This window comes from Lissotriton vulgaris, chromosome 4_1 (genome assembly GCF_964263255.1).
Source record: "Lissotriton vulgaris chromosome 4_1, aLisVul1.2, whole genome shotgun sequence".
Classification (NCBI taxonomy): Eukaryota; Metazoa; Chordata; class Amphibia; order Caudata; family Salamandridae; genus Lissotriton; species Lissotriton vulgaris.
This window is the reverse complement of record NC_141691.1, coordinates 1,172,690,811-1,172,716,131: the sequence shown is the minus strand read 5'-3', so window position 1 is coordinate 1,172,716,131 and position 25,321 is coordinate 1,172,690,811. Positions and strand designations below refer to the sequence as shown.

The window sequence follows — 25,321 nt, the reverse complement described above, 5'->3', positions numbered from 1 at the left end:
TCGACATCGTGAGTAACGGCTCCAGTTTCCCGCTTCCTCGACGCCGGCCGCCGGGCCCGATCGACGCCAGCAGCAACGCCAGTGAGTAGTGAGTTCGGCTCCAGCTCAAAGGGACCTCGTGTCTGCACCGCTGCTGATCGCATCGACTTCGTGCCCTCTCGACGCCGTGAGCGCTGCTCACTCTTGCAACTTCATCATCGACATCGACGACTACGCCGTATCCTGCTTCGCCTCGCGAGCGCTGCTCCTGCCTGACATCTGTCGACGCCGCTGCAGGTCGCCCAGACTCCGAGGCCAGATCGACGCCGAAGACGCGACGCCGGACATCTTGACGCCGCTGATCATCGTGTGCTTCGCTTTTCCAAGGTACTGTGTTGTGGGGGTCTGTGCGACTCCGGGCTCGACGTAGCGCTCCTCGCGGTCGACGCCGAACCCTTTGGATTAACTTTGCCTCGACGTCGTGTGACTCCCGTGTGGGTCACATTGTTGCCAAGAACTGTGTTTTAAAGAAGAAGAGTTGCTTTTGACACTAAAGACTTTGTGCTAAGAAGAAACTACACTTGAACTATTATTTTTCCTTCCAAGAGTATTTATTGAGATTGTGGTATATTTTTGTCGTTATTTGGTCTTGTGCTAAGCCTTATATAAAAATACTTATTTTTATAATACTACTGTGTTGTGTCCATTTGTAGTGTATTCACTTTATTACTGTATGTGGTCATAAATGCTTAACACACAGCCTCTGAGATAAGCCTGTCTGCTCTGCCAAGCTACCAAGGGGGTGAGCAGGGGTTATCAAAGGGTGTGATCCCCTTGCCCTGACTAGAAAAGGTGTGTCCCTATTTGTTAGAAGTGCATACCTCTGCCAACTAGAGACAGCCGGTTCTAACAAAAGGCGCATATGGTGGATAGTGATTGGAGGAAGTTGAGCCCAACATTAGTGGAGTCTCACTTCAGTACTCCATCCCAGCACCAGCCTTTTACTTTGCCAAAACACACCACAGGTAGAGATTCCCAATGGTGGAGACCCTCAGATACCCTTAGGGTGAGGGATTGCTTAGTGGACCATGAGATAGGGGGTAACCATGCCAGTGCATATGGCCACTCAGGCAATATAGGCTTACCTGGTCAAGGATAGCCTTATCTCCTTTCGTTTGGGGAGGGGGGGGGGTTAGGTAGGAAGGTGGATATCTGACTATGGTTGCCCCCAACTTTTTGCCTGGTGTTTTGCTGGTTTTTCGACTTAGTTGACCTGGGGCCCTGCTATTCAGGACCCCAGGCCCACTGCTTTCTCTGTAAAATGGATTCCATGTACTCTAGGTACATATCTAATTGGATACTGAGTCACCTTATCAGTCCCTGTACAGTGTACCGTAGGTACCCAGGGCCTACCAGGGGCTGCAGCATGTATTATGCCACCCCTGGCTGGCCATCCAAATCTGACACAACTGGCTGATCAGTCAGCTGGGGCAAGGTGGTGTAATCACCCCTTGCTTTAGATATAGTTCCCTATATCTAAACCTAAAATGGATACATATATTCCTATCAGTCACTCCTATGGCAGGCCTCCCCACCCCACGCTCCTGGTGATATATCTCCTTGCCGAATTGGAAATAGTTGTTATGAAGGCATATGCGGATCATATCCAACAACATTTGGTTGTGATCCCTCATGATTGCCTCACGGGAATCCAAAAAATACTGGACTGCTTCCAAACCCTGGTGGTGATTGATGCTGGTGTAAAGTGATTCAATGTCCATCACCAGAAAACATAAATCAGGACCCCAAGTGATACAACTCAACTTCCCCAAAAAATCAGTAGTGTCTTTCAAAAAGGAAGGGAGAGAACTCATGTGGGGTTGTAAAAAAAAGTCAACATACTTGGAAATATTCTCGTTCATGCTTCCCTGTGCTGAAATAATAGGGCGACCTGGGACTGGGGTAGTGCATTTGTGTATTTTAGGCAACAAATAAAATAAAGGCGTGATGGGGTGCAAAACATTTAAGAATTTAGATTCTTCTTTGGTTAGAAGACCATTTTTGGACCAGGTGTTAATGTCCTTTCTTGTTTTAACATGGCTGTTCTGCATCACAAACTTTGTTGATTTAGAATAACAAAGGGGGTCATTCAGCTGACGATTTGCTTCAATCACATAATCGTTCTTAGCCCAAAGAACTGTGTTCCCCCCTTTATCCGCACTTTTCACAATTATCTGGTTGTTGCCTTGAATTTTTTCCACCAATTTAGTATATTGGGAATTGTTGTAGTCACACTGTTTTTTCTTTCCCAGTACGTTCTTATTTAAAATCTTGAGCTCCGTGGTGACCCTATCGCTGAAAACATCAACAGCGTCCTTTGGCATTAATGGCATGAACGTAGACTTTCCCCGTGCAACTAACTATATATGAAATTTCAATGGTTTTGTGTGACTAAAATAAGGTTTTGAAAAGGCTAATCCCTAACTATATATGGTCTATAACCAATGGTTTTTTCAGTGAATTTTCAAGGTTTTGTAAATGCAAATTCCTAACTATATATGGCCTAAAACCTATGGTTTTTTCTGTGAATTTCAATGGTTTTTTAATAGCAAATATCAAAAGCTGTCAAATGTCAAGTACGTGATAGGTAAAAACTTTTTCGTGTTTATGCACGCTGATGTGCTTTGAACGCTGCCCCCCCCTCCCCTCTTTTCTCTTAGTAGTACTCTCTCTTTGCAGATAGTGAAGAGTAGTTAACGCAGGCCTTTACCCCCGTTGTAATCCGTCGTGCCTGCTTGTCTCTCCATTTGATTGATTGTTATCCAAGCATTTACTGTTTTACAATTGATTCTCTTTGGTTCATTCTCTATTTACAAACAAGCACAACGTCGCAATACTCTGTTTAGTCTTTGCAGATAGTGAAAAATCGTGAAAAATCCTGTAAATAAATAAAATTAATCGAGCAAAATCAGTAGGCCACTAATTGGATCTCTTTTTGACCTCGCTAAAATAGAAATATTAGGAACAACCCTTCATGAGAAATACGAAAATAGTGAGATGAACTGAGCTCCACACCATGAGGGCTGCAAGACAGCTCGGCTCCGTCACCCACCCCGCCCAAAATAACGACAAACCCTATGCAAATATTAAAAATATATACAACACACCAGCAAAGAAACAGGGTAAAACATTTTATTAAATAACTATTTACATAACTATTTTATACTTTTTATTGCCCGATCCGGCTAGCTCAATCGATCGAGCATGAAACTCATGCACTCTGATAGCAAGCGTTGCTACTGATGCTATGCAGACCAAAACTGGTTTTCAGTTTGTACATTTTTCTAGATTTTTCCATCCAAGGTTGGTTGAGTTTGTAGAACGATGGCTTCAGATTTTCAACATACGGTGTGGTGGCGCGGACTGGGAGGGGGCGGTTCGCCCCTGCCCCCTCCCCAAGTAAGATTTTCATACGTGAAAGTACGTTAATGGTTTTGGTCCCTGAGTTGCTTCGATGTCACTGCCATTCTCAAATGGCATAAGTTCTGGATGTTGGGTGCCATAGTTCAGAGTTCTGAGCAGTGCTTGTAACACTGTCTGAAGCTTATTTCCACCTACTGCAGCTTCACTATTCTCAAAGTAAGTGAGGGTCGTTTGTGGACCTGACTGCATTTGAAAACAATGTGATATGGTACCTCCCTAAACCGCTTGACGGAGGCCCCCAAGGGGCGGTGTGATGGCACGGACTCGGAGAAGACGCTTGGCTCCGACCCCTTCCCCAAGTCTTATGGCACCGGTTTAGCCTAAGATCGCCCCCGACATAGGCGGCCGGCTCCCGGGGTCCGGCGGAACGTTTTGCCTTTTGATGACTCTTCTATTCTGGACCTTGTCCCACAATCCGTTTGACCTGAAGACACGCTGTAGTGGGGCGCCCCTTTACCGTTTTAGTTGCCATTCCGCCCGCTTTTGCAACACTGTGCCTCTTCCGCCATTCAGCTGTTTACCGCCCGCTCTTGCGACTACAGCGTCTCGCTCACCATGTAGTTGACTTGCTCCCGCTCTTGCGATGCAACGATAAGCGACTGCCACAGGACTCTCAAAATGGCGGCCGGCTCTTCAGATTTGGGCGTGGTCCACTAAAATGGCCCTGGGACACCTTGGAACTCGGACGCTTCCCTGATAGGGCTTGGGTCCCATTCTCGAAAGCGTCCCCTCAGCCGTGAAGATTCTACAAAAGTCTTGGGGGCCCCCGACTCCCGCAGGCTTCTGGTGGGGAGCGGCTGCCATGTTTGCTCGTGGAATGGCCACGACGGACCTACGAGATGGTAGTGCTCTCATGCTGACGCCAGCTTTAGTCTGAAACATCCAGAAACACTGTAGACTACCAATTCGATCAGTTCCGGTAGCGCCCCAACATGACCCGGTAGAGAAGATCTTGCCCTCCCCTCTTTGACTGAGGGTTCTTGTTGCCTGTCCCCTCTGTTGTCATTTAACAGAACTTTTTGGACTGCTGCAAGGGGTTGTGTTCCGAACGCTGGTTGGTGGAGACATTTTGACTATATTCTTGACCTACGTTGTCGCGTAATGCGTTATATGACACGCCGCGTTAGCGCACCCGGAAGTGATCCGGGGCGCGGCGCGTAGCGCGTAACGTAAGCATAACAGGTCATGTGACTTGTTAATAAAACTTTTTATTGGTTCATTTTACTTTTGTTATTTTAATAATGAAAAGCTTGGTCATATGACCTAAAAAATACGCTTTTTATTGATTTCGAACTTTTTTTTTTTTAAACATATATGTTATAATATTCCAGGCTAATGTACTTTCCCGGAAAATTTACAATTGTATTGCAAGTAAAATATATTCCTTTTTCGAGAAAAAGGGCGTTTCTTCGTTCCATGACGGAGCCGTTGAGTAAAAGAGACTCGGCCTGCTGTCTTAGTCGCCGATACGCCTGATTATCAGATTCTTATCGATCACTTTATGTTGCAGGAGTGGAAAACACAACTGCCCTTGACCATTTATCTTTACTGCGTTCCTACGTATTATACCTTTTATCCGTCATGTAATTGGACTGCTTTATTTCACTTGCCTTTTACTGATTCGAAAACAGTGACTAAAAGTAAAAACTTTACCAATGTAAATACTACTACCATGTTTTGTTTTAAAAACCTTTATTGTGAAAATGTCAGTATACAAATACGGGCCTATAAACACGTGGGCCGGCCACAGAGCAAACTGAAATCGTATATGATGAGGAGACATTTACATTATAGAGGAACGTTGCAAGAACTAAGGTGTCTAACAGTTGCGGAATCGGTGGACGTACATTTTGTAATTAAATTACGACAGGGCCACTTACAAAAAAATCATCTAGATATACATTTGCGGGCAAGTACCATGGGTGACGTTAATTCGAACTTTCAATACTACAGTAATCAATAACACATCAGAACTTAATATCAATAGGGATGTCAAAATATTCAATAAATTCTCGTCCCCGCCTGCCATGAGCATCAAAACTGCATTCATATCTCGTGATATCAAGGTTGTTCAACCAGTACACAACAAGGAGTTACGAGTCCCATTTATACCGGCGCCATTTTGGGCGAGGCCGGGCAGGTCCAAGATATAGTCAAAATGTCTCCACCAACCATCGGCCAGACCAGAACCCATTTCGGCCCTTTATGCTACAAGATGGTGTCTTCCATTCAGAAAATATTGTTGGCAGCATTTTGAAAGGAAAGATAAACAGCCGTTCTCCTAGTGAGTCTCACATTGTTACATTTAGGAAGAATGTTGAAGAGTAGTATGTGGAAAATCTGAAGCCATTTTTCTACAAACTCTCAATCAGCCTTGGATGGAAAAAAAAATCCTGGAGAATGTACAAACTGAAAACCAATTTTTGTCTGTATAGCATCAACAGCAACTCTTGAGTCAGCTTTGTGTGAAGCCGCCATTTTGATTCAATCAATAACGTCCCCCTGCACACATTCAGGGACCTGGTCGTGTCTTCAGGTGAAACGGATTGTGGGACAAGAAGCAGAAAGGAAAAGGAAAAAAGTTCCGCCGGACCTCGGGAGCCGGCCCCGTATGTCATGTGCGATCTTTGGCTACACCAGGGCAATAGTGAAGCTCCAGCTGGTGCAAATAAGCTTCAGACAGTCTTACAAGCACTGCTCAGAACTCTCAACTATGGCACTCAACATCCAGGACTTGCCATTCGGATCTTGGCGCCTTGTGCTGGTTCCGACCTATTCACACATTGGTCCACTACTGACATCACCTCATAAGCCAACGGGGCACCCCACGCCGACTTTCGGCGCAGCATTGTAGGATGGCCACACCAGTGCGGCAACTTGCTGGACACCACCTCGGTGCCATCCGGATCTCGGCGCGTTCGAGTCACTGTACCGCAAGAGTGACCGGAACTCAGCTGGACACGCCGTCTTTCGGCGCAGCATTGTAGGATGGCCACACCAGTGCGGCAATTTGCTGGACACCACCTCGGTGCCATCCGGATCTCGGCGCGTTCGAGTCACTGTACCGCAAGAGTGACCGGAACTCAGCTGGACACGCCGTCTTTCGGTGCAGCATTGTAGGATGGCCACACCAGTGCGGCAACTTGCTGGACACCACCTCGGTGCCATCCGGATCTCGGCGCGTTGTGCTGCCTTTGGCCTACTGTAGCCGCAAGTGCGGACGCAACTCAGTTGGACGGCGAGTGAAACGCTAAGGGGCGCCCCACTGCAGCCGAGGAGCCTCCATCTTGGGGGAGACGCACAGCCCCCACTGACTGACGCGACCTCACAGGCCAACGGGGCGCCCCACGCCGACTCTCGGCGCAGTATTGTAGGATGGCCACACCAGTGCGGCAACTTGCTGGACACTAACTCGGTGCCATCCGGATCTCGGCGCGTTGTGCTGCCTTCGGCCTATTCGCACATCGGTCCGCTACTGACGCCGCCTCACGTGCCAATGGATTTTCTACGCTTTTTGTAGCCCTGTGCCGCATAACAGGTCATGTGACTTGTTTATAAAACTTTTCATTGGTTCATTTTACTTTTGGTTTCCTAAAGATGGAAGGCTTGGTCATATGACCTAAAAATAACACTTTTCATTGGTTTAGAACATTTTTTTTTCCCAAACGATGAAAGCCCCACCTTGTTTCTGGATGATTCAGACTGAAGCTGGCGTCAGCATGAGAGCACCACCATCTCGTGGCTCCGTCGTGGTCATTCCGCGAGCAATCATGGCAGCCGCTCCCCACCGGAAGCCTGCAGGAGTCGAGGGCCCCCAAGACTTTTGTAGAATCTTCACGGCTGAGGGGACGCTTTCGAGAATGGAGCCCAAGCCCTAGCAGGCAAGCGTCCGAGTTCCAAGGTGTCCCAGGGCCATTTTAGTGGACCAGGCCCAAAACCGAAGAGCCGTCCGCCATTTTAAGAGTCCTGTGGTAGCCGCCTATCGCTGCACTGCAAGAGTGGGCGGAAGTCAACTACATGGTGAGCGAGACGCTGTAGCCGCAAGAGCGGGCGCAACTCAGCTGGATGGCCGCCACCTGGGGAGGCCGGTTCACGCCGCCTCCCCCACGCCTCCCCACGCCAATTTTCGGAGCAGCATTGTAGGATACCAAAACCAGTGCGGCAGTTTACTGGACATCACCTGGGTGCCATCCACATCTCAGCGCGTTCTGCTGCCTTGGGACTATTCGCACAACAGACCGCTACTGACGAGGCCTCCCCCCGCACCACCCGGGACGCCCCACGCTGTTTTTCTGAGCTGCATTGTAGGAAACCAAAAACCAGTGCGGCACCCAGATGACATCACCTGGGTGCCGTCCAGAACTCAGCACGCTGTGCTGCCTTGGGACTATTCGCACAAAAGACAGCTTCTGACCATTGTTGCTTTTTTTTGTCAAAAAATGTTTAAATGTATTTACAGTTTTTGTTGCGTTCGTTATATTTAAAAGTTAATAAAGTTTTATAATCCTACTTTGTTGGAGTGCTATATATTTTTAAAAAATCGGGTGAATGGGGCCTTGAATCGGGTTATTGTCATGTGTGGGCTTTGCAAGTGTACTGCTACAGGATCGGACATTTCAAACTCAAATGCACGTTCTTTTTCTTACCTTTCCGAAGCATGGAGCGCAATAGCAGGCAGAGAAAGGGTGATGCAAGTGTTGAACACTGCCTGGCCTGGCAAGTTGCTGGCAGTGCCCCCCCCCCGCCCGCTCCTGAAAGAGGGCACACACACACCGCCGCCCCGAGTACTTCACAGATCTTTAAAAGACCATGCGCTTGTTCATGAGGCTTAAATGGTTTATCACCCCTTCTAGAACCCCTGCATCGACCCTCTGACGTTTCCTGGAAGAATTACCACGTAACACAATACCAAGCCCTGTCAGCTGAAACCCCCGGGGAATCGTGGGGCATATTATCAAGGGGGTTTATCTCCGCTTTTTTGGCTTTAAAAGCCAAGAAAGCGGAGATAAAATTATCTCCCTATTACCAAGCTGTCGCTAACACCAGTTAGTGACAGCTAAAAAGAGATAGCGACCATCTTGGGCCCCGCTTTGCGTGTCAGTGATATTTATCACTAATGACATGCAAAGTGGGCGTGCCAAGATGTTAGCGACTGGAAACAGTCCCTAACATCGCTATCTCCTATTACCAACTTTTGGAGATATTCGCGCTAAGCGCGAATATCTCCAAAAGCTAACACCTGCCCTGAGCAGTTCTTAGCCATGTTATCCAATGGGAGGTGGATAACATGGCTAAGAGCATTTGCTCGATAATGCATGAATATCGCTGACTTTTCAGCGATATTCATGCATTGCGGCCGTTTTTTATCGCATTTGCGATAAACCTTGCTAATAGCAAGGTTTATCTGCGATAAAAATCGCCGATGTGCGGCGATAATTTTTGTCTCTAAACAAGTTAGAGACAAAAATTATCGCTAGTTGTTGGTAATATGCCCCCGGGTTTTTGCTTGCAGAAATCGGGAGGCGGGAGACTAGCACTGAAATCAGTAGTCTCACGCCTGAATCGGGAGGGTTGGCATGTCTGGATTCTCTACAGCTGGGGCCATAAACTACATCCGCAGGGCTAGGTGATAGCCTGGGACCGGCCTGGCATTTAAAATGGCTGCCGTGCACGACAAAATTGTGGCATTGGAAAAAAGGCAAGATGGCGCAGACAATGTTTATCAATAAGGATTCATTTATAACAAAATATTTTATCGCACTGACAAATTGGCGGTCAACACTTCCTGATTTCCATCGAATCGAACGTTAACAGACGTCACGCAGCAAAAAAAAAAAAAAGCTCACGCACAGCCGCTGGAAGACATGTATCAACATATATGAGCCTCCTCAGCCACCCTCAGAAAACATAATGGATCAGGATACGTCTCCCGCACCCCCTTATACCTAGTAATTTAATTAAAACGAAACACAAAATGGCGAATTCCCGTTTCGCTACCAGTTTGTGGCCCGGGAAGCGCTTCTACCGTGAAAAAATCAATTTTTTTTCCCCACGGGACCCTTTAATAACCCCAACATCATTCCTAGAGGGTCAAGAGGGGAATACCTTGCCCCCTTTCATTAAATTCCCCCTTCGTTTTTCACCTCTTCTTCTCTCTCGATCCTACCGAGAGACAAGATGGCGCACACACAGCCGCTGGAAGACATATATCAACATATATGAGCCTCCTCAGCCACCCTCAGAAAACATAAGGGATTAGGATACGTCTCCCGCACCCCCTTATACCTAGTAATTTAATTAAAACGAAGCACAAAATGGCGAATTCCCGTTTCGCTACCAGTTTGCGGCCCAGTTCGCGGCCCGGGAAGCGCTTCTACCGTGAAAAATAATTTTTTTTTTATTTTCCCCACGGGACCCTTTAATAACCCCAACAACATTCCTAGGGGGTCAAGAGGGGTCTACCTTGCCCCCTTTCATTAAATTCCCCCTTAGTTTTTCACCTCTTCTTCTCTCTCGATCCTACCGAGAGATAAGATGGCGGCCGCTCCGGACTGTTTAGAATGTTGACAGACACCGGAGAGCCAATCAGCTTCGCATCGCAAAGTTCCGTTTCGCGAAAAGTAAGCGGACCGGAGCGCAGCCCGGACCGCTGTTACAGATATATATCTTGTTTTGAACGTTAATTTCTCAAAATCCACTGGAGCACATATATTGAGACCTAGCAAAGGCACATCGGGCTAACAGTCCCTACAATTTTGCCAAGTTTCGTGCAAATCCATTCAGCCGTTCGAGCTAAAAGTGAGGCCAACCGCCCTATGGAAATTAACATGGGGAAAACGCGTTTTGGGACCCCCCTTTTTTCTCGGCGCCCCCTTGAGGAAACCCCTCCAAATTTTTAGGGGCTGCTCAGAAACAAAATGTGCCATTTTCCTGAAAATTTCAGCCGATTCCGTCCACAAACGCCAAAGTTATTAGACTTAGAATTTTCAAAAATCCCATAGGGAAAAAATCCTAACTATATATACCTACTGGCGACACGCCAGTAGGTAATATATATATCCACGCCAGTAGGTAATATAAATATATATATATATATATATATATATATATATATATATATATATATATATATATATATATATATATATATATATATTACCTACTGGCTGTCGCCAGTAGGTATATATAGTTAGGATTTATTCCCTATGGGATTTTTGAAAATTCTATGTCTAATAACTTTGGCGTTTGTGGACGGAATCGGCTGAAATTTTCAGGAAAATGGCACATTTTGTTTCTGAGCAGCCCTTGAAAATTTGGGGGGTTTCGTCAAGGGGGGGCCGAGAAAAAAGGGGGGTCCCAAAACACGTTTTTCCCATGTTAATTTCCATAGGGCCTTTGGCCTCACTTTTAGCTCGAACGGCTGAATGGATTTGCACGAAACTTGGCAAAATTGTAGGGACTGTTAGCCCGATGTGCCTTTGCTAGGTCTCAATATATGTGCTCCAGTGGATTTTGAGAAATTAACGTTCAAAACAAGATATATATCTGTAACAGCGCTCCGGGCTGCGCTCCGGTCCGCTTACTTTTCGCGAAACGGAACTTTGCGATGCGAAGCTGATTGGCTTTCCGGTGTCTGTCAACATTCTAAACAGTCCGGAGCGGCCGCCATCTTATCTCTCGGTAGGATCGAGAGAGAAGAAGAGGTGAAAAAACGAAGGGGGAATTTAATGAAAGGGGGCAAGGTAGACCCTTCTTGACCCCCTAGGAATGATGTTGGGGTTATTAAAGGGTCCCGTGGGGAAAATAAAAAAAAATTGATTTTTCACGGTAGAAGCGCTTCTCGGGCCGCGAACTGGGCCGCAAACTGGTAGCGAAACGGGAATTCGCCATTTTGTGTTTCGTTTTAATTAAATTACTAGGTATAAGGGGGTGCGGGAGACGTATCCTGATCCCTTATGTTTTCTGAGAGTGGCTGAGGAGGCTCATATATGTTGATATATGTCTTCCAGCGGCTGTGCGTGCGCCATCTTATCTCTCTGTAGGATCGAGAGAGAAGAAGAGGTGAAAAACGAAGGGGGAATTTAATGAAAGGGGGCAAGGTAGACCCCTCTTGACCCCCTAGGAATGATGTTGGGGTTATTAAAGGGTCCCGTGGGGAAAATAAAAAAAAATTGATTTTTCACGGTAGAAGTGCTTCTCGGGCCGCGAACTGGGCCGCAAACTGGTAGCGAAACGGGAATTCGCCATTTTGTGTTTCGTTTTAATTAAATTACTAGGTATAAGGGGGTGCGGGAGACTTATCCTGATCCCTTATGTTTTCTGAGGGTGGCTGAGGAGGCTCATATATGTTGATACATGTCTTCCAGCGGCTGTGCGTGAGCGTTTTTTTTTTTTTTTTTTGCTGCGTGACGTCTGTTAACGTTCGATTCGATGGAAATCAGGAAGTGTTGACCGCCAATTTGTCACTGCGATAAAATATTTTGTTATAAATGAATCCTTATTGATAAACATTGTATGCGCCATCTTGCCTTTTTTCCAATGGCACAATTTTGTCGTGCACGGCAGCCATTTTAGATGCCTTGACCAGACCCACTCTCTGCACGCCGTCGATTCTCAGCACGGCTCCCCACCCTCGCAAGCATCTCCCCCACGCACTGGTCACCCCGGCTCTCTCTTTCATGCTTGGGCCATAAACTTCCCCGCATCTGCGCTGCTCTTCCCTGAGAATCACACCCTGTGCCCGCCCAACACCTCCTTTTCACCCTATTCACTACCGCACCCTCTGACACTCCTCTTCCTCTGTGTCCGATTGTCCAGGCCGGTCCCAGGCTATCACCTAGCCCTGCGGATGTAGTTTATGGCCCCAGCTGCAGAGAATCCAGACATGCCAACCCTCCCGATTCAGGCGTGAGACTACCGATTTCAGTGCTAGTCTCCCGCCTCCCGATTCCTGCAAGCAAAAACCCGATTCCTCTGGGGTTTCAGCTGACAGGGCTTGGTATTGTGTTACGTGCTAATTCTTCCAGGAAACGTCAGAGGGCCGATGCAGGGGTTCTAGAAGGGGTGATAAACCATTTAAGCCTCATTAACAAGCGCATGGTCTTTTAAAGATATGTGAAGTACTCGGGCCGGCGGTGTGTGTGTGCCCTCTTTCAGGAGCGGGCGGGGGGGTGGCACTGCCAGCAACTTGCCAGGCCAGGCAGTGTTCAACACTTGCATCACCCTTTCTCTGCCTGCTATTGCGCTCCATGCTTCGGAAAGGTAGGAAAAAGAACGTGCATTTGAGTTTGAAATGTCCGATCCTGCAGCAGCACACTTCCAAAGCCCACACATGACAATAACCCGATTCAAGGCCCCATTCACCCGATTTTTTTAAAATATATAGTACTCCAACAAAGTAGGATTATAAAACTTTATTAACTTTATAAATATATAACGAACGTAACAAAAACTGTAAATACATTTAAACATTTTTGGGCAAAAAGAAGCAACAATGGTCAGTAGCTGTCTTTTGTGCGAATAGTCCCAAGGCAGCACAACGTGCTGAGTTCTGGACGGCACCCAGGTGATGTCACCTTGGTGCCGCACTGGTTTTTGGTTTCCTACAATGCAGCTCAGAAAAACAGCGTGGGGCGTCCCGGGTGGTGCGGGGGGAGGCCTCGTCAGTAGCGGTCTGTTGTGCGAATAGTCCCAAGGCAGCAGAACGCGCTGAGATGTGGATGGCACCCAGGTGATGTCCAGTAACTTGCCGCACTGGTTTTGGCATCCTACAATGCTGCGCCGAAAAACGGCGTGGGGCGCCCGGGGGGGGGGGGGGCGTGGGGGAGGCGGCGTGAACGGGCCTCCCCAGGTGGAGGCTTGTCTGCTGTACTGGGGCGCCCCTTTCCCTTTACCGTTTCAGTTGCCATTCCGCCCGCTTTTGCTACACTGTGCCTCATCCTCCATTCAGCTGTTTATCGCCCGCTCTTGCGGCTACAGCGTCTCGCTCACCATGTAGTTGAGTTGCGCCCACTCTTGCGGTGCAGCGATAGGCGGCTGCCATTGGATTCTTAAAATGGCGGACGGCTCTTCGGATTTGGGCCTGTTCCACTAAAATGGCCCTGGGACACCTTGGAACTCGGACGCTTGCCTGCTAGGGCTTGGGCTCCATTCTCGAAAGCGTCCCCTCAGCCGTGAAGATTCTACAAAAGTCTTGGGGGCCCTCGACTCCTGCAGGCTTCCGGTGGGGAGCGGCTGCCATGATTGCTCGCGGAATGACCACGACGGAGCCACGAGATGGTGGTGCTCTCATGCTGACGCCAGCTTCAGTCTGAAACATCCAGAAACAAGGTGGGGCTTTCATCGTTTGGGAAAAAAAATGTTCTAAACCAATGAAAAGTGTTATTTTTAGGTCATATGACCAAGCCTTCCATCATTAGGAAACCAAAAGTAAAATGAACCAATGAAAAGTTTTATAAACAAGTCACATGACCTGTTATGCAACATAGGGCTTCAAAAAGCGTAGAAAATCCGTTGGCACGTGAGGCGGCGTCAGTAGCGGACCGATGTGCGAATAGGCCGAAGGCAGCACAACGCGCCGAGATCCGGATGGCACCGAGTTGTTGTCCAGCAAGTTGCTGCACTGGTGTGGCTATCCTACAATGCTGCGCCGGAAGTCGGCGTGGGGCGCCCCGTTGGCCTGTAAGGTCGCGTCAGTCAGTGGGGGCTGTGCGTCTCCCCCAAGATGGAGGCTCCTCGGCTGCAGTGCGGAGCCCCTTAGCGTTTCACTCGCCGTCCAACTGAGTTGCGGCCGCACTTGCGGCTACAGTAGGCCGAAGGCAGCACAGCGCGCCGAGATCCGGATGGCACCGAGGTGGTGTCCAGCAAGTTGCCGCACTGGTGTGGCCATCCTACAATGCTGCGCCGAAAGACGGCGTGTCCAGCTGAGTTCCGGTCACTCTTGCGGTACAGTGACTCGAACGCGCCGAGATCCGGATGGCACCGAGGTGGTGTCCAGCAAATTGCCGCACTGGTGTGGCCATCCTACAATGCTGCGCCGAAAGACGGCGTGTCCAGCTGAGTTCCGGTCACTCTTGCGGTACAGTGACTCGAACGCGCCGAGATCCGGATGGCACCGAGGTGGTGTCCAGCAAGTTGCCGCACTGGTGTGGCCATCCTACAATGCTGCGCCGAAAGTCGGCGTGGGGTGCCCCGTTGGCTTATGAGGTGATGTCAGTAGTGGACCGATGTGTGAATAGGTCGGAACCAGCACAAGGCGCCAAGATCCGAATGGCAAGTCCTGGATGTTGAGTGCCATAGTTGAGAGTTCTGAGCAGTGCTTGTAAGACTGTCTGAAGCTTATTTGCACCTGCTGCAGCTTCACTATTGCCCTGGTGTGGCCAAAGATCGCACATGACATAGGCGGCCGGCTCCCGAGGTCCGGCGGAACTTTTTTCCTTTTCCTTTCTGCTTCTTGTGCCACAATCCGTTTCACCTGAAGACACAACCAGGTCCCTGAATGTGTGCAGGGGGACGTTATTGATTGAATCAAAATGGCGGCTTCACACAAAGCTGACTCAAGAGTTGCAGTTGATGGTTTCAGTTTGTACATTCTTCAGGATTTTTTTTTCCATCCAAGGCTGATTGAGAGTTTGTAGAAAAATGGCTTCAGATTTTCCACATACTACTCTTCAACATTCTTCCTAAATGTAACAATGTGAGACTCACTAGGAGAACCGCTGTTTATCTTTCCTTTCAAAATGCTGTCAACAATATTTTCTGAATGGAAGACACCATCTTGTAGCATAAAGGGCCGAAATGGGTTCTGGTCTGGCCGATGGTTGGTGGAGACATTTTGACTATATCTTGCACCTGCCCGGCCTCGCCCAAAATGGCGCCGGTATAAATGGGACTCGTAACTCCTTGTTGTGTACTGGTTGAACAACCTTGATATCACGAGATATGAATGCAGTTTTGATGCTCATGGCGGGCGGGGACGAGAATTGATTGAATATTTTGATATCCCTATTGATAGTAAGTTCTGATGTGTTATTGATTACTGTAGTATTGAAAGTTCGAATTAACGTCACCCATGGTACTTGCCCGCAAATGTATATCTAGATGATTTTTTTGTAAGTCGCCCTGTCGTAATTTAATTACAAAATGTACGTCCACCGATTCCGCAACTGTTAGACACCTTAGTTCTTGCAACCTAATGGCCCGCTCGTTACGTTCCTCTATAATGTAAATGTCTCCTCATCATATACGATTTCAGTTTGCTCCGTGGCCGGCCCACGTGGTTATAGGCCCGTATTTGTATACTGACATTTTCACAATAAAGGTTTTTAAAACAAAACATGGTAGTAGTATTTACATTGGTAAAGTTTTTACTTTTAGTCACTGTTTTCGAATCAGTAAAAGGCAAGTGAAATAAAGCAGTCCAATTACATGACGGATAAAAGGTATAATACGTAGGAACGCAGTAAAGATAAATGGTCAAGGGCAGTTGTGTTTTCCACTCCTGCAACATAAAGTGATCGATAAGAATCTGATAATCAGGCGTATCGGCGACTAAGACAGCAGGCCGAGTCTCTTTTACTCAACGGCCCCGTCATGGGACGAAGAAACGCCCTTTTTCTCGAAAAAGGAATATATTTTACTTGCAGGACAGTTGTAAATTTTCCGGGAAAGTACATTAGCCTGGAATAATATAACATATATGTTTAAAAAAAAAAAGTTCGAAATCAATAAAAAGCGTATTTTTTAGGTCATATGACCAAGCTTTTCATTATTAAAATAACAAAAGTAAAATGAACCAATAAAAAGTTTTATTAACAAGTCACATGACCTGTTATGCTTACGTTACGCGCTGCGCGCCGCGCCCCGGATCACTTCCGGGTGCGCTAACGCGGCGTGTCATATAACGCATTACGCGACAACGTAGGTCAAGAATATAGTCAAAATGTCTCCACCAACCAGCTTTCGGAACACAACCCCTTTAAGCAGTCCAAAAAGTTCTGTTAAATGACAACAGAGGGGATAGGCAACAAGAACCATCAGTCAAAGAGGGGAGGGCAAGTTCTTCTCTACCGGGTCATGTTGGGGCGCTACCGGAACTGATCGAATTGGTAGTCTACAGTGTTTCTGGATGTTTCAGACTAAAGCTGGCGTCAGCATGAGAGCACTACCATCTCGTAGCTCCGTCGTGGCCATTCCACGAGCAAACATGGCAGCCGCTCCCCACCAGAAGCCTGCGGGAGTCGGGGGCCCCCAAGACTTTTGTAGAATCTCCACGGCTGAGGGGACGCTTTCGAGAATGGGATCCAAGCCCTATCAGGGAAGCGTCCGAGTTCCAAGGTGTCCCAGGGCCATTTTAGTGGACCTCGCCCAAATCTGAAGAGCCGGCCGCCATTTTGAGAGTCCTGTGGCAGTCGCTTATCGTTGCATCGCAAGAGCGGGAGCAACTCAACTACATGGTGAGCGAGACGCTGTAGTCGCAAGAGCGGGCGGTAAACAGCTGAATGGCGGAAGAGGCACAGTGTAGCAAAAGCGGGCGGAATGGCAACTAAAACGGTAAAGGGGCGCCCCACTACAGCGTCTCTTCAGGTCAAACGGATTGTGGGACAAGGTCCAGAATAGAAGAGTCATCAAAAGGCAAAAAGTTCCGCCGGACCCCGGGAGCCGGCCGCCTATGTCGGGGGCGATCTCAGGCTAAACCGGTGCTATAAGACTTGGGGAGGGGGTCGGAGCCAAGCGTCTTCTCCGAGGCCGTGCCATCACACCGCCCCTCGGGGGCCTCCGTCAAGCGGTTTAGGGAGGTACCATATCACATTGTTTTCAAATGCAGTCAGGTCCACAAACGACCCTCACTTACTTTGAGAATAGTGAAGCTGCAGTAGGTGGAAATAAGCTTCAGACAGTGTTACAAGCGCTGCTCAGAACTCTGAACTATGGCCCCCAACATCCAGAACTTATGCCATTTGAGAATGGCAGTGACATCGAAGCAACTCAAGGACCAAAACCATTAACGTACTTTCACGTATGAAAATCTTACTTGGGGAGGGGGCAGGAGCGAAGCGCCCCCTCCTAGTCCGCGCTACCACACCGTATGTTGAAAATCTGAAGCCATCGTTCTACAAACTCAACCAACCTTGGATGGAAAAATCTAGAAAAATGTACAAACTGAAAACCAGTTTTGGTCTGCATAGCATCAGTAGCAACGCTTGCTATCAGAGTGCATGAGTTTCATGCTCGATCGATTGAGCTAGCCGGATCGGGCAATAAAAAGTATAAAATAGTTATGTAAATAGTTATTTAATAAAATGTTTTACCCTGTTTCTTTGCTGGTGTGTTGTATATATTTTTAATATTTGCATAGGGTTTGTCGGTATTTTGGGCGGGATGGGTGACGGAGCCGAGCTGTCTTGCAGCCCTCATGGTGTGGAGCTCAGTTCATCTCACTATTTTCGTATTTCTCATGAAGGGTTGTTCCTAATATTTCTATTTTAGCGAGGTCAAAAAGAGATCCAATTAGTGGCCTACTGATTTTGCTCGATTAATTTTATTTTTTTACACGATTTTTCACTATCTGCAAAGACTAAACAGAGTATTGCGACTTTGTGCTTGTTTGTAAATAGAGAATGAACCAAAGAGAATCAATTGTAAAACAGTAAATGCTTGGATAACAATCAATCAAAGGGAGAGACAAGCAGGCACGACGGATTACAACGGGGGTAAAGGCCTGCGTTAACTACTCTTCACTATCTGCAAAGAGAGAGTACTACTAAGAGAAAAGAGGGGAGGGGGGGGCAGCGTTCAAAGCACATCAGCATGCATAAACGCGAAAAAGTTTTTACCTATCACGTACTTGACATTTGACAGCTTTTGATATTTGCTATTAAAAAACCATTGAAATTCACAGAAAAAAACATAGGTTTTAGGCCATATATAGTTAGGAATTTGCATTTACAAAACCTTGAAAATTCACTGAAAAAACCATTGGTTATAGACCATATATAGTTAGGGATTCGCCTTTTCAAAACCTTATTTTACTCACACAAAACCATTGAAATTTCATATATAGTTAGTTGCACTAACTATATATCGCGCACCCGCAATCCACTGCTGATGATGTCACATATTACATCATTCATGACATGGTTAGTGACATCACTGATGACATCACTGATGACATCTCAAATTACATCACTGATGACATCTCAGATGACATCACTGATGACATCTCAAATGACATCACTGATAAAATCACTGATAACATCTCATTTGACATGACTGATCACATCACTGATTATATCATTCATGTGATAATACCATGAACCTCTTCAGACTCTAATATAACCTTAGATACAATCAGTGTAAACAGACAGTCACAGACTGTCACTCATCCATGGAGTTACTCACACACCTAGTCAGTTATGCAAAAAATCAATCACACCTCCATTTTCTCAACTATACAGTTATGCACACCTTACTTATTCAAACATATACTAACACATATTTACTCTCTTATACAATCCCTGATACATGTTCACAATGATCCATACAGCCACTCACACATTCACTGGCTCTTATGCACAGTTATTTATATATGTCAACTCTCACATGTACTGTGTTTTACATATGTACTTACTTTGACATGTAGCACTGAGATATCCATTCACTCACTCATGCACAGTCAACCGCCCATACAGCTGTTTCCACATGCACTTTTGAACCCATACATATAGTGAATCAACTACTCACACATCTATGTACAGAGTCACACACCTCCCAGCCACCCATACACACACACTCAGTTTCCCATACAAATACTTGGACAACCAATGAATAACCCATACAGTTACTCATATAGCTACTGATCAACACATGCAGCAGTTTGTAGAACAACAGATATAATGATGCACAAATTAAGACAGTTTAGTCACTAACCCATGCACTCAGTAAGACACATTTAATCATTCTCTCATACAGTCAGTCATGCACCTACTAAATCCTTCTTCCAGGCACTTATACATCCACTCATTCTTCAATATGTAAGACATATTTTAACTTTACAGAAACATACAGTCACTAGATAATGTAATCAGTGATGTCATCAGTGATGTAATTTGAGATGTCATCAGTGATGTCATCAGTGATGTCACTAACCATGTCATGAATGATGTAATATGTGACATCATCAGCAGTGGATTGCGGGTGCGCGATATATAGTTAGTGCAACTAACTATATATGAAATTTCAATGGTTTTGTGTGAGTAAAATAAGGTTTTGAAAAGGCTAATCCCTAACTATATATGGTCTATAACCAATGGTTTTTTCAGTGAATATATATATATACACATACGGTTTGATTTCCAAAGGAATACCTTGGCTTGTCATTATAAGAATAAAACACCCAACTTTGAACTCTGCCAACAAAGAGCTGTGCAACAGCTACATAAGTTTCTAAGCTCATTACCTCTCAAGCACAGTTTACTCTAAACCGAATTCTAGTACCTCCATACAATCTCTTTGACACATAAAACATTTGATGTCTTCACCAAAGCCATAATTGCTCCCTGTCCAAAATATCACTTGGGTACCTGCCTCCTGCAATAAACTGTTGCCATACCCAGTAATTATACTATGACAGCTGAATTTTTGTTAAGAATTTTCTTGTGGCATTTATCAACATTTTGAGATGGTTGCTTTGCTGCATATGCAGTTTTTACTAAACTATTTAATGCTGATACTGCCATATCAGGGTACAGTGTACCATTTTTACATTATTTACACTCTTGGCTATCTTGCTGGTTGCTTAACTGACTTGAACAGCTATAGACTGGCCATACGGATTCTCGCATACTTAAAATGTCGGTTTTTGGAGTACGTTTTGAGAGTATATTATTCCAGTATAGTCACATACTGTTGAATTTCATGTGTAAATTGCGAGTCAGTGAAAACACTTATGACTTCAAACATCTCTGTCTGTAATGGTCTTGTGATATTTTCTAAAACATTATATTTATATGACTAAGCAGTAAAGTATATTTTCTCATGTGCTTGCCTGTGTTCTCAGGGATTTGAATTGCTGGTGACAGCTCTTGGAGATCCTTCGGAGAGAGTAGTTAGCGCGACACATCAAGTATTTTTACCTGCCTATGCTGCATGGACCACGGAGCTGGGGAATCTCCAGTCTCATCTTATTCCTACATTGCTAAGCAAAATAGAAAAACTGCTTGTGGTAGGTAATTGACCTTTAACACACACAAAATAAAGTAAATGAAATGCCCTGTTTTCAGTGTTTTTGAGAATTCCAGTGGGAGTTTCCAGCATTTTGCCAGCTTAAATAAGTTAGTGTTTATCTGTGTGTATGCTTTTAGGTACCGTAAAATGTTTGGGGACAGCGTTTTCCAACTGATTACAGAGAATGTTGTGTATATTGATCTGCATGGATAACCTGCATATTTAGCTTACTTTTTCGACCATGCATTAGAAAGTTAACATGAGGTTTTATTTTCTTTCAGTCTGTTTTCCTCCCCCTCCTTCTTTATTTTCCTTTCAGTTGCCATAACTCTACTTCACTTACTTTGTCAAGTTCCTGTTTCATGTGACTTACTTCTCACACCTTCCTGTTTGTCTGATTTTTCAGCAGTCAGACCAGTCCTGTCCTAAATCTCTGGTGTGCAAGTGTGTGCAAGTTTAAAGGGGCCATCGGGTGAATGATGTAACAATAGGTATAACAACCCCAGCTGTTCTGAGAACCTAAAATGATGGTATACCTACTGTTGGTGATTGTTGGAGATGCAGAACTAGACAAACTGCTGTGTTTTTTATCTACACTGGTTTGCCCCTTTAAGATATATTCACAGATACTTTAGGCTTAAGCACAGCATACAAAAGGTTTATGGTGGGCAGGTAACATATCATCCTGCTGCTCTTTTCATCTCCTTTTAACCATACCTTAATACACTACAAATGTAAGAGAGAACACTGCAATTATAAACCCACTGGTTGTATTCCAGCTCAGGAGACCTACCACCTACCAAAGGATTCTTCCCTTCATGGCCAATGCCAAGTGTGACAAATGAGGACCATACTAGACACCAAGTTGGCTGCTTCCGGAGCTTTGCCCCTTGACCTGTGCTCCACTTCAGTTCTGTCAGTTGGGTAGTGTGCAGTGCAGTGACCCACCGCTAATTTTTGCAGGGCCATCAGGGCTGGGCTGAAGGCACATAAGATCCGGAGTGCACTTGCCCCCATCACTAATATTAATCCGGTAGTCGCTGAGGACATTCAGGTGCTCCCCTATCTTCAAATTGCCTAGATCATGATGAGGACATCATGAGTTATGGAAGCCTCTATGAATTCCACTCTGGTAATGCTGAATGTTGATGGAGCTCTCATCAGAGGCGACATTGGTAGCACTGAGGTGTGTGGAGAACTATTACCATACAATTGGAGGTAGAGTAGTGCCGTCAAGCTCTGTTCCTTCCTGGTGTGATAAGTGGCCCCACATCAGCCATAGCGGTGGGATTGCTTAGTTTAGTTGGAGGTGATTTCTGAAGGTAAAATGTATACTGAAGATTATAAGCAGCACCTAATGGTGGGTAAGTGAGATTTCTTTTCACCAAGGACCCCAGCAACAGGAAAATCACAGAGAGAAAACTAAGGGCAGTCTCAGCTATATGGGAGTATCTCTCAAGCAAGAGTGTGCCGTCATCATGTCTATCGTGACAGATGGGCTGGGCATCTTGAGGAGTGTCCAGAAACAAAAGTAACTGTATTAAGAGGATGTATTTTTTAGAGGACATGAATAATTACATTGCAGTCGTGGCACATTAGGTTGAAGCCAGGGACCATCAAGTATCAGAATTTGAAAGGTTGCAAGAAGTCCTTTCTCTCTAATCTTGAGTTTGTGATAGAGATATTGGAAATTGTAGGCAAGGCCATGAGTATCTGACAGAAATGTAATATCAGAGGTGCATTGATTTTTGCACAGCGTAATCTTTGAAGAAGGCTTCAAATCTTCTGTACCCACAAACCTTCCTGGATGAAAATGCGCAAGAGCTAAGTGCTGGCTATGGGATAGGTGAAGCTTAAAATGTTAAACCAAGCTGTCAAGAGAGAGTTGATTGTGGGTGGCTCCAAAGTGAATATCTTCCTGGATCTGAGCCTTGTAAAGCTGTGACTGACATTCAGATCATTTTGAGAGTAGTTGGGGGATATTGTTTTTGTGTTCTAACCTTGAAGCTGCCACAGAGCTTCTTGATTTGAGGAAAAAACATGAAAATATCTCTCTGAATAAGGTAACCTAGACATTGAGAAATTAGGCTTTTGGATGTCAGAGCCTGTCTGATGTGGTTTATCACTAGAAAGCCTAAGATGCCTGTACTCCAGTGTTACCACAGAGATGTGCCCAATTAACATCTTGGCCTGTGCAACATAGTCATTTTATATTTCATTCGAAATGGGTGTCTGTTTACCTCAACTTCCACTTCAAGCCCCTCCAACTGGATAGTTATTCTGGAATGCCGGAGGTGATGTACTTCTTGGATTATGCAAAATGGTATAATGTTTGAAGTTCTTTGACTTATTGAGAAGTTGATGTTCTGAGCTATATTTTATGATTGCAATAGGTATTTCTGTTTCAATGGTCTGCTACTGTTGTGCATATCTTTTTACCAAAAAGATTTAAATAATGTGACAAATGAAGAATCCCATATTGAAAAGATGAAATGCAATATAGAACGATTGACAGAGACAGCTGAGCACTTAACAAATGGCATACTATTCCAGAGAGGAGAAGAGTGACAGAATCACGTCTTGTTCTGAGTGAAGAAAACAGGAGATTTTTAAGTTAAACCCCAGCACAGGCTAGAGCACCATTCTGTCTGGGAAGAAATTTAGATATGGTTCCTGACCATGAGGATTTCCAGCCACTTTTGTAATCCTTGGCTTATATTGTGATAATATGACAATGTTTCTTCATTGCAAACCAATTACAGTTATTGTATCTTTTATAGATTCACATGCTTGAATCTTCCCTGTCATCATGGTGGGCAGATGTTTGGATGTTCTAAAATGATAACTGGTTACAGAATACTATTGAATTTCCAGTGGAAGTAAGTGTAAAGCTTGGTCCTGCTATTTTACTGTCACTGTGGGACTCCAACCATGACAACAGGGAAGATTCAAGCATGTGAATTTATAAAATATATTGATACTGAAGAACCACAGTGTACAGGTAAGTAACTTGTTTTTTCCATGCTATACAAGTCCCCTTTCCTAATTCTTTCTTCATCCAATTGCATTTCTGCTCTCAGTAGCTTTCTCTTGAAATATCAATCAGCCATGGTTGAAAACAGAGTAAGAGGGTGTTCGTTGTCTGGTTCCTGATTCTGGCGATCTTAATAACCTATATATCTCCGAAATCATCTTGGAGATAAAAGCTCATGCTTGTTTCTCTAGGTTTGATCCCAACTACTTAAAGAGGGTTCGATTTATGGTGATACAGGAAGCCAGGTCCATTTGGAAAGACTTGGGCAAAAAATGTTACTTTGATCAAAATCACTGATATGTTTCGGTATATAGAAACAATGATTCTCTGTATATTTTTCACTATTCCGTTTATCGGCAATGGCATACACTGGGTGTGAAAACTATTGGTCAATTATTTTCAGCTGGCTCAATTCGTTCTTTTTCTGACTTTTTCTCTCCCAGCCAAAAGCTTTTTTAAATATCTCCAGATACGGGATTTTCTAAATCGGAAGGCAATCTGTATTCCCAAGGAACATAATTTATTGGACTTAATCTGCAAAGGTGTAGATTCGATTAGTATCAGGAAATTACACACCTGCTTTAATCATCTCCGGGAGCATGATTTTGGCTACAAAATGGTCCAATTTGAGGTAGATGACCCAATGATGGCTCAGGCTTTTACAGTATCTTCAACTCCTTCAATATCTGCCAGGCTAAAGCTACAGCAAAACAAGGCTATTGCATTGCTGCATTATACACCTGCGTGGAAGGGTATTCTCAGATGTGAGACCCTTGCTCATTGCACCATCAGGATTCAAGCAAACCGGGCCGAAGACGGCTGTAATGCCAGAAACAGGTCCCCGGGAGCTTGTTTCCTTCCCAGTGTAAGAATTGGCTTCTGTAGTTTGGTTTGTCCTGTTCCCATCATGCACTGGGACAGGAACAGACTAATTTGCATACAGCCAGGTTCTGAAACTGGGATGGTGCAGTGAGCTAAAAAACGGTGCTGGATCTAGCCCTGATCTTTTGACTGGGTGAGAGCTTTCTGCTTAATTCAGAGACTCTGTCCCTCACCACCCCTTTTTGTAAGCATTATACACCTGAGCGACTGGTAAAGTTGGTGGGGATGCAGGTGGTCGGTATCAGCTGTCCTGGGTGTGGGCAGGCAGCAGCAAATATTATCCATACGTTTGCAAGTTGCCCTCAAATTGAAGTCTCTTGTGGAAGTTTGCCAGTGGCTCTCTCATAAACTCTGGATTCAGGTGGAATTTGATAGTTTGATTATTATTCTCTCTATAGAATTGAAGACATCTTGGAGCAATAGGCCAGTTCTACATTTTTTATCATTATTGCTAGGATTTTTTCACACTTGATTGGAGAAACAAGCTTCTGCCCACCTGTGACCCCTGGTTGGTCACAATGCGGTTCTCTTCTGAAGTAGAGTATCCTGCATTCAAAACTAAAGAGAATAGGGGATACAGAAGGCTGCTTAATACCTGGATATGGTGTAATTACTTCATATACATTGGTCTTTCTGGGTGGTGGCTTCAAACTATTATGGGGTTTTGTTTTCTATCTATTTTTGTTTTCAGTCATGTAAATTTAATGCCCTGTTTTTTTT

At 45.3% G+C, this 25,321-nt stretch overlaps 1 protein-coding gene across 8 annotated transcripts in view; it reads left to right on the top strand.

Annotated features, from left to right (window-relative positions):
* The window catches only part of RELCH (RAB11 binding and LisH domain, coiled-coil and HEAT repeat containing), an 853,871-nt gene that overhangs the window by 443,859 nt on the left and 384,691 nt on the right, over positions 1–25,321 (top strand). For all 8 annotated transcript variants that reach the window (XM_086965401.1, XM_086965404.1, XM_086965403.1 and 5 more), the window contains one exon: positions 20,519–20,683. In XM_086965401.1, coding sequence (XP_086821527.1) covers positions 20,519–20,683 — 165 coding nt within the window. The remainder of the gene's footprint in view (positions 1–20,518; positions 20,684–25,321) is intronic.